Source organism: Haliaeetus leucocephalus, unplaced genomic scaffold (assembly GCF_000737465.1).
Source record: "Haliaeetus leucocephalus isolate CR32 unplaced genomic scaffold, Haliaeetus_leucocephalus-4.0 Scaffold395, whole genome shotgun sequence".
NCBI lineage: Eukaryota > Metazoa > Chordata > Aves > Accipitriformes > Accipitridae > Haliaeetus > Haliaeetus leucocephalus.
The window spans coordinates 6500351-6510257 of NW_010972831.1; the positions used below are offsets into that span (position 1 = coordinate 6500351).

Below are 9907 nucleotides of genomic sequence, written 5' to 3' on the forward strand. Positions count from 1 at the left end.
CCGGTGAGCGCCCCCGCGGACGCCTGCGCACCTGCCGGGGTGTCCGTGTGCCCCCCCGGGGCGGAGGAGGAGGAGGAGGAGGAGGAAGGGCAGGGGGAGAGCCTGTGGGGCGGGCGAAGGCCCTGAAGGCAGAAAAACCCCGACGGGCAGGGCCGGCGGCGGCTCCTCCTCCCCGGGAGTCCCCCCCGCGGTGCGCTCCGACGGGTCCGGTGGGGGTTCACGTCGGGGGGGAACGTTTTTTCCCTCTTTCCCCGTCGAAGCCGGGGCCCGGCAGCGGACGGAGCGAGCACCCCGGAGCCGTCGGGGATCCGCGACCCCGGAGCCGCCGGGGATCCGCGGCCAGCCCAGCGCTGAGCACCTGCGGAGGAGCGGCGGCCCCGACGGGGCGGTGCGGCCGCGGGAATGAAAGAGGCGGGAGCCGGCAGGACTTCTCCGAGTAGGTTTTTGTTGGTTTTTTTTTATTGAAAGATGTGAGAATTCATCAAAACTGAAACAGACAGATACCCGAGTAACCAGCACGTTGCAAATCATGTATCTTTTTTATTTTAAAACAAATATAGAGCACAGTCCTGTGATATTTAAATTTATTATACTTTTTTTTTTGTTCTGGAGTGAAAAATAAAAACCTGAGGTTTATTCCTGCATTCTCTATACCCCGCACTGTAGCGATATTTTAGTTACGTTTTGGATTCATTTTTTTTTTTTCCTTGCAAAAGTCCGTTAAAGAATTGAACTCTTAAGTTTCAATGACTCCAAGAATTGTTTTACCGGTGGCACATGATTGTCCTAGAGAACAGGCGGGATAAACAATATTTTAAAACACAGTTAAAGAAACCGATATCTCCTTCAATCACAAAGAGCTAAATAGTTTTCATTTACAATATATATGTTCATGTAAAATGAAAAAAAAACCAAAAAAACAAAAAAAACTTAAATGCGATGAGTTAAACTCTAGATATTATGTACACACCAATGTACAACTCTGAATAAATTAATACCAATTTGCATATTCTGGGATCCTTATAGCTTATTTACACAAATTACCATTTATTTCATAAATATCTGCCCGGGTACCCACGGGGCTCCCCCCCGCCGTACCAGCTCTGCGTGGCAGCGGCGGCTGCCAAGGCGGTTCGTTTCCCATGTTTCGTTTCTTTTTTTTTTTTCCTTAATTATTTTTTCCTCCCCCCCCTTCCCCTTGCACAGATGAGGTTTTGGCCCCGCTCACCTTCCCGGAGCTGGGGCTGGGGCCGAGGTGGGGGCCGCCCTGTCCATCGGGTGCCTCTGAGCAGGCTCGTTGCCCACCCCCCTTCCCAGAGCTGCCCAGTGCCCGGAGTGGGGGAGCGGAGGGGCCGGGGGGGTTCCGTGGCCTCACCGGAGCGGGGGGAGCCGCTCCCAGCTCCACAGCTCGGGGAAGGGGGGGGACACGGGCAAGCCCTGCGCTCCCACCTCTTGCTCCTGACTCTGGGGCGATGGGTCCGCTTGGCTGGCGGGGCTCCATCCCTCTGCTCCCGCACCCCCGCTCCCCGTCTGCCCCCACCCCTGGCTCCGCAATAAATATTTATACTGTGCTGTACAAAATACCAGTGCTTCTCCGCCCCGCCGGGAGGGCTCGCTGCCCGCCCCGTCGGTCACTTGGGGGACTCCCTGCCGGGTGACAATTCCCGCTGGCTCTCCAGCCCGCTCACCAGTCTCTGGATGTTTTGCAGTTCGTTGAGGGACTCCTTCAGGGAGCCCTTGGGGGAGGCGGCGGGGCGCTGGCTGCCCCCCTTGTGCAGGGGAACCTCGGGAAGGGGGCTGGATTCCCGGCTGCTGCCGGCCTTGGAGCCTTCGGAGCCGGGGTTGAGGCTGGCGGGCAGGCCGGTGGTCAGCAGGTTGGTGCTGGGTGGGATGGTGACCGGGAGCTGGTAGGGGCTGAAGCGCAGGCGGGGACGGCTGCTGCCCAGGAAGGGATTGCGGGAAAGCGGCCCAGCAGCCGCCGCGCTGGTGGCCGGCATGGCCGAAGCGGCCGCCGCGGCCGCCGCCATGTAGGTGTAAGGGTAGGGGAAGAGTCCGCCGAAGGTGGGCATCGGGATTCCCTGCAGAGAGAGAGAGAGAGGGGTGAGAGCCGCGACGATGCTCTGCTGCGTCCCCCCCTCCTGCTTTGCCCCTCGAGTTGCGTCCCCCCGAGAACGCCGAGGCAAAGCTGGGACACCCCGGTGTTGTCCTAAAAAATCCAGCGTGGGGATATCCCTGTGGGATGGGCTGAGGGAGGGGGTACAGCTGGGGAGCCCCATCTGCCCCGCACCGACCTGGGCTGGTGCTGCTGGGCACAAACCCCAAACCGGCACCTGCCCGGGGGTACGGCACTGCGGGGTCGTGCCCCGTCTCTGCCCCCGTGCCTGCGCTGGGTGTCCCCGTCTGCGCAGCATCGCGGAACTTGACCCACGTTGAAACACGTTGTTAAGAAGGATCGATAAATTAGGGGAGTTTGAAGACATCTTTACGCATTTCACGATAGGGGCTGGGCAAGGCAACACAAGCGCAAGCGTTGCGGGAGCCATTTGGGGGCTGGCAGGGAGATGGGGGGGGCTCCTAGTTGGGGACGGCCAGGTCAGGCAGGACCACGGCTCCTCACTCTGCCCCTGCCTATGGGGGAGCCGTATCAGCTGCAAAAAAAAAATTAAAAAATCAAGATTCCTCCTCAAACCAGCCCTGAGGCCAACCTTCGACACGTCCCCCACGTCCTGCCTGTGCCTCACCAGGCGGCTCGTCAAGGGGCCGAGGGGAGCGTCACCCCCTCGTCCCCACAGGCTGCCGGGGGCACGAGGGAGGCTGGGGGGCACCAGCAGCTCCTGACCCTGTGAGAGCTGCGCCGTCCCAACTCTGGGGGGATGATGCCAGCCAGGACCTGCCCCGTGCCCCCAAAGCACTCCGTTCGGTCAGGGAGAGGAGAGCCCAGCGCCCGGCTGCGCAGCAGGGATGGGGACGGGGACACGGGGTGGGCACGGGGGCTTACCTGAGAGGCCAGCATGTGCTGGGAGAGGTGGAACGGGAAGGGGGTGGCCGTCCCCGCCGTGCCCGGGGCGGACGAGAGGGCTCCATTCTCCAAGCTTCCCCCGCCAGTCACCGAGGCCAGCAAGTGTCCCATGCCCATGGCGGAGAAGGCGCCGGGGGCCATGGCGAACTGTCCCGGGTGGATGAAGAGGGGCTGCCCGGCGCCCAGGGGGCTGAAGAACTGCTGCCCGTGGAGGCCGGAGAGTGCCAGGCTCTGCAGGTGCCCGGCGCTCAGGTGTGGGGGGCTGTCCGTATGCACCATCAGCGGGGCGAAGGCCTCCTTGCCCAGCCCGCCGCCCTCCGCGTCCTTCTTGCCCGGGTCCGGCTCTTTCCTCCGTCCTTCCACCTTGTCCTTCTCCAGGCCCCGTGTGCCGAACAGACCCTCGCCGGGACCCTCCCGGGGGGACGCGCCATCCTTGGCCTTCTCCGGGCTGCGCCTTTCCTTGCTCCGCTCCTCCGGGCACCGGGGGCTGCTGCGGGGCGTCGCGTCCTCCCCGCCGGGACTGGCCGCCGCCGCCGGCCGTTCCTCGGGCGCCTTCTCCACCTCCGCATCGCTGTCGGCCCCCGGCTTCTCCTCTGCAAGGGGACGGAGGGGCAGAGGGTCAGAGCAGAAGCCCCCAGGGGAGGCGAGGAGCGGGTCGCTCGCGAGAGCCCCGGCGTCGGGGAGAGGTTGCGGTGGCAAAGCCCCGATCGTTATTAATGGGAGAAACTCCTGTCGGGGGGCAGGAATGGGCCCTCGTGCCGCGGTCGCTCTGGGGAAAGGGGATTAACGACAGCAGCCCTGTTGCTCTGCCAAACAGGAAAAACATGTTTGATGGAGGACCAAAATCTATTACGGCATCGCTCTCGTTAGCTGCAAACTCAAAGCGGGCCGCGGAGTGGGGGATGAAGAGGGCGCGGGCGGGTGGACAGCGCTGGAGGAAATGGTCCTGTATATATTTAATTACATGGAGCTGATCGACAGCGCGCCGTGGATTTATTCCAAATGTGCAGGTTGAGGCAGGTTAAAGAGGCAGTTTGAAGGCAAGAAGTGTGGTACCGTCTTTCCTAAAAGGGGCTTTAATTTAAAAAACCCATCGAGCGCTCAGAGGAGGAAGGGGGATGAGAGGCGAGGGGATGGCGAGGGCGAGGGGAGCAGAAGCCCTGCCCGCCCGGCTCCCGCTAAACGAAAAAAACATTTTGGTGCGGGTTAGGTGAAGCTCTGCAGGCTGGGGCAAATATTCGGGGAAGCCTTTGAAAGAGGAGAGGGGTGTAATAAACCCTCCCACCAGCTCGGGGCGGGGGGGTTGCAGTTTTGATGAAGGTTTGCAGGGAATCGGGCTGGTGGAAAGTTTAAAGAGCAGATTGGTAGTGCGGCAAGACAAAACCCAGCATCTAAAAACTGCAATGTGGGAACTGCTAGTTTATTTTCATTTACTAGCTTGAAGCCCTGGAGTTACAACATTTTTTCCCCCTTTCCAGTGTATTAATTCTTTTTTTTTTTTTCCCCCAGGGGAGTGCAAGCTAGCCATGAAAGGCAGGGCACGCACCACCGAGGAGCCGGGCAAACGTGCCTAGCACACGGGCTGCCTCGCCATTTCTTCTTGTTTACGCTTAACGTATAAACAGGAAAACGTCGCAACCCATGAATGCCATTCGCATTTGCTCTGTTCTTGCCCTTTCAACCCTCGGGCTCCTTCGTGCCAATCCCCAGGGGAAAAAAAAAAAAAACCCGGTGGTTTGCCTCTCTGACCCCCCAAAGAAACCGGCACCCACCGGCCCCGAGGGAGCAGAAACCCCGACGTTTGGAGAAATTTGGGAACCGGGCCTCTTCCTTTACCTCTGCCGCTGCCCTTGAGGCGCAGGGGGCTGGGGAGGGCGCCCACGGGCGAGTGGAGGGCGTCGCGCACGGCCGAGGGCTCGCAGGACGAGGCGTCCGACTCGCCGCCGTCGCGGTCGGGCTTGCAGGGCTCCTCGTACATCCGCAGGGACGGCAGCGAGAGCTGCTTCCTAACGGGGCGAGAGGTGACGTCGGGCAGCAGCCGGCCTTCCGCGGCTGCGGAGGGGGCCGACACGGAGAAAGGGGTAGGGGGGGAAACAGCCCTTACCTCTTCTCCCGCCGGCCATTGCCCGTGTCCCGAAAGCCCTTGGCAAAGGGGTTGTTATCGATTTTCAGCTGGGTGATCTGCGGGGAAAGAGGGAGAAAGGAGGAGGCGTGAAGCCTTGCCCGACCCCCCCCCCCAAGGCCGCCGTCGGGGAGCCCGGGGTGCGCTGCGCAGGCTGCGAAACGCGCCGCGGCCCCGCTTTAACACACCGCATGCTTTATTAAAAATGATGCTGAGGTTTGGGCTTGAATTATTAATAGGGTCTTAATGATAGGAAGTTATTTTTCACGGCCCCCCGGAGGGAAGATGGCGACTGAGCCGCGCGGCGCTGGTTAAAAGCTATTCTTATCCCTCCCCGCCACCGGCTTCTGGGGCCGGCGACATTAGGGCGCTCAATAATGCATGGCTCTGCAATACGGCCCCGAGAGAGGGGGCTCGGGAAAAAGGCACCGCTCCGACCCCTCGCCCGGCCGCCCCGGGCCACGGCAGCCCCCTCCCGCTGCCGCCCGACGGGGCCCACCGGCCGGCGGCTGCCCCGCTCAGCTTGCGGCGGGCGAGCAGACAAAGTGCTCTTTAATCGATTGTGACTCTTCGCCATAAACTTTACGAGGGAAACAAGCCCACCAGGACCCTCAGACGGAGCTGTCAATTAGCATCAGCAGCCAGGGGTGGAGGTGGGGGTCAGCTTTTGGGTTAAAACACACACGCATCCACACATAACCCTTGGAGGGGGCCGGCGGATGCTCTCCGCTCCCCACCGAGCTCCCCCGGCTCTGCCGCTCGCAGGGCAACACTCGCTAAATCACGAAAGCAACTAAAATTAGCTTCTCTGGGTCTATTTTTTCGGCGCTTCCCGAGCCCAGGGCACCTTCTGCGTGAGGCTGCCCCGGCCGCTGCGCTGCTCTCTGCAGCCTGGGCCCGCAGCAGAGGCTCCCACAGCCCGGGAAAGGTGCAATGAAGTCCAAGAGGAAATTATTAATAGTAATAATAGAAATGCTAATAATAGCATTAGTATTAGGAATACCAACAGCAATACCAAGAGCAACAGCAATAATAGCAGCAGTACGAAGGGTGCCTCCTGCTCTGAGGGCTTGGGGCTTAACCTTCCTCCTGGTGCCGCCTTTTTGGTCACTCTCCCCAAAAACATCCTCGGGCGCGCACGCATACGCAAATCCACCCTACTAAGGGGTAAGGGATGGGAGAGGGGTGAGAGCAGGGGTAGGTGCAGGGACAAGGGGTAGGGAACGGGCAGGGGCAGGGACAGGGCAGGAGGGGAGGGCAGGGAGAGGGCAGGGGCTGCCCGGCCGTACCTTGTCGTTCTGGTAGGCAGTGACGGCGATGAAGTCGGTCTCGGGGAACACGTAGGTGCGGAAGGTGCTGTAGGGCAGCTTGAGGATGTCGTTGGCCCGGACTATGTGGAACCTGGGTTGGTACTTGTGCATGGAGTTCAGGATGGTCTGGGTGGGCGAGAGAGCACAGCCCGCGGCTGCCGTCAGCCTCACGGTCCACGTTACGCACGCATCTAGCTATCTCCCTAAAAAAAAAAATCCCTTTTCTCCCGAAAACAACCCCCCCAAAAAAAAAGATACACAAATTCACCGTGAGGAAGGAATGCCGGCGGATGGCAAAGAGGGAGATTTCTTTTTTGTTGTTGTTTATGCCATTGCACGATCTGCCCCCGCATAAGGAGGTCAGGGGAAGGCAGGCACAGCAGCATCTTTGCGGGTGTTAAGCACGGCAATAAAGCAGCAAGAGGGATCTCCCCGTTTTATTACAACCCTGCAAACGCGAGGCGAGTTTTCGACACGTTTCTCACCGCTTTTCCTATTTCCGTCCTTTAAAAAAAAATCAGAAATACACTACCTCACCACCACAAAAAAATAATGTTAAAAAGCCTCTCGATTTGTGTCGGTGGCGGCAGAAACCCGTGCCAGCCCCAGCCAGCTCCTGCGACGTGAAAGGAGCGTTTCACCATGAGCCATGTTAAATTTATGTCTCGGAGCAACGCTGCAGAAGGAACAGACTTTTTTTTTTTTCCAACCAGGTGTCTGAAAGCCTCGCCAACACTCAAAGCCATTCTCTACCTACCCTCTCGGCTTTTTTTTCCCGTGTTGTTTGTTTTTTTTTTTTTTTTCCCAAGAAAAAACCCAAATTCACCGCGATTTGACCGAGGATTTTCGGAAGCGGCTGAACCCCCCGAGCCGCGCCCCGGGGGCCGCTCCGACCCCCTGCCCGCACCCGCACGGCTTCCCTGCCCGATAGCGATTAAATAATTCCCCAACCTGCTGTGGTCGGGCTGAAATGCAGTATTCACCGCCCGGAATTGGTAGGGGAACGGCGAAAGATTGAGTAATTATAGTCAAATAACGTCGGCCAAATGGCTAAATAATTATCACTTCATTTCGTTTTAGAAGGCAATAAAAAAAAATCCCCCTTTTTTTAACCCCAGCAATAATCACCTGCTGACGAACTGTCGGATCGCTATTATATTGATATCATCTAGACGGGATTTATTATGAAAATGGTGCAAAAAGTCTCATTCGGGCGTGCAAATCTGCATTCCTTTAAAAAAAAAAATAATCATCCCTCTCTGACCAGATGGGCACTGGCTAAACCCTCATCTCCCAGATTTAACACAGTCCGGATTTTGGACAACGACAGATACCAGAAATCTTTAATTGAAGGAGGCAAACCGTTAAAAACGCTGAATCAAACTAGTTTTTCCCCCAGTATAAAAAAAAAAAAAAAAGGCTATTTTTTAGACTCCCTCTCTATCGATTTACCTTGCTGTCTATAAATAACCGTGCAATGTATTATTTAACAAAGACGCTGTTTCCTGCCTTAAGAGAAAAAAAAAAAAAAAGGAAAAAAAAGAAAAAGAAAGAGAAAAGTTACCCGGGGAGCTGCTGAGCTGCTCTCCCCACCTGAGCGCCGTGTCCCGCGGCTGCCCCACGGCTCTGCCGCCGCTCCGCCCGCCTCGGCTCCCCGCTAATTACCGTATCACCAACGCTGGACGATGAACTTTCCCTTTATCGCCCTAAATGCTTGTCCAGAGGCTAGAGATAGCTGGCTTGGGCGCTGTGATTTTTTTCTCTCTCTCCCCCCCCGCCCCCCTCCGTGCATCCACGCAGGATCACGCTCCCCTCGCGTTTGGACCGTGCTTTCTGCGGATCTCTGCAAACTGCCAACACGCTTGGGTTTCTTTCTTTCTTTCTTTTTCTGTCTTTCTTTCTCTCTCTCTCTCCCCCTCCTTTGTTTGGGTTCTTAGGCGGTTTTGGCTTTATTTTTTTTGTTTTGTTTTACCTCCTTTAGCTGATGCAGATATGATCATTAGGGAAAGAAATACGGCCTTTCAGAAGCAGCCGGTGCGGAGCCGTGCCTCCCAACAGCTCCGCTCCCTGCTCCCGGCCACGGAAACCCAGCGCAGGTGCCGATACCTCCAGCTCCGCTCCCCCCCGGTCCGGCCCGGTCCGCCCCGTCGGGGCTGCCCCTCGCCGCATCCCCCGGCCTCGGCCCCGCACATCCACTCCCCCCGCCGAATCCCGCTCCCCGCAGAGCTCCGAGGGCCGGGGAAAGGCGACAGGACAGGCCGAGGAGGCCGGGAGGGTCGGGGATACGGGAGCCAAGGGGAGCCTGAGGCTGCCCGCAGCCCAAATCTCCCTTTCCCCCCCCCCGAGAGCGGGGAGCTGCCCCTCGGGGCCGGGCAGGAGCAGGGGCCGGGGGGCTGCGGGATCAGCCAGGCCACCGCAGGGCCCGGCAAGGCCCCGCCGGCCAGCCTGGCCCCGGGGGGGGAGAAGCCGGTAAAACCCAGCGGCTCACCCCCCCCCGGTAGAGCAGAGCCGGGTAGCCCCGGCACCGGGCAAACCCCACGCCTGCCCCCGGGGTCCCCGCTCGGGGTGGTGGATGTCCCTGCTCGGGGGGCTCCGCTCTGCCCCGCAGCCTCACTTACAAAGCCGTGCTTGTCCGAGATGTTGTTGGTGAGCTTGAGCTTGTGAAAGGCAACAGGTTTGGCCATCCACTGCTCCCCCGTGGCCGGGCTGTCGGGGTGGATGTACATGCGCTTGGGCATCTCCGGGTCGGCCTTGCCGGCGACCATCCAGCGGGAGTTGTGGAACTTGTACCGGCAATCGTCGGCCGCCACTATATCCATCAGCAAAATATATTTGGCCTTCTTGTCCAGGCCGCTCACCCGCACCTTGAACGGGGGGAACATCCTCCTGCGGAGAGACCCAGAGCGCTACAGGGCTGCGCCCGCCCGCCCCGTCGCCGAACCCCCCGACGGCCGCGGCCCCGCCGAGCCGCTCCGCACCGCCCCGCTCCGGGGGCTGCCGCTCCGAAACCACCATCTTTTAGTTCAGCTTCACCGAGGATTTCCAGCCTTTCTCCCGTCCCGCTGCTCCGCTGCACCCGCCGGGGGCAGAAAGCCGGCCGGGGGGGGTGTGGGGAGGGGGCAAGCTCCAAAATCCCATGCCGGGAAATAAATAAGGGGTGAAAAAGCATCCCGGCTTTCACCCCGTTTTCCCTGCCCTCCGACCAGCCGCTCCGCTCGCCCAGCACCCGGGCAGCCCCCGCCGCTGCCCTCCCCCGGGACCGGGGGACACGGGGAGGACCGGGGACGACCCCCGGCCGCGGGGCAAGTTTGGCAGGAGGGAAGGGAAAGGGCGAGAAGCGGCGTAAACAAAATGCAGCGAGGGGTTACGGGCGCTCAATTAGCGCGCCCAAATTTCATTTGGGAGCGGGCTCGGAAAAAAAGTAATAATGGGGGGGGGGGGGCAGCTCAGAGGGGC

The 9907-nt window shown here is 59.6% G+C and overlaps 1 protein-coding gene across 1 annotated transcript in view; it reads right to left on the reverse strand.

Moving 5' to 3' along the window:
• Nucleotides 1-1631: 1631 nt before the first annotated feature.
• TBX2 (T-box 2) overlaps nucleotides 1632-9907 on the reverse strand; it is an 8855-nt gene continuing 579 nt past the window's right edge. Inside the window, exons 2-7 of the mRNA XM_010573783.1 lie at nucleotides 9070-9337; nucleotides 6431-6577; nucleotides 5124-5200; nucleotides 4856-5025; nucleotides 2999-3612; nucleotides 1632-2078 (exon numbers count right to left, since the gene is read on the reverse strand). Of these exons, the coding sequence (XP_010572085.1) occupies nucleotides 1632-2078; nucleotides 2999-3612; nucleotides 4856-5025; nucleotides 5124-5200; nucleotides 6431-6577; nucleotides 9070-9337 (1723 nt within the window). The remainder of the gene's footprint in view (nucleotides 2079-2998; nucleotides 3613-4855; nucleotides 5026-5123; nucleotides 5201-6430; nucleotides 6578-9069; nucleotides 9338-9907) is intronic.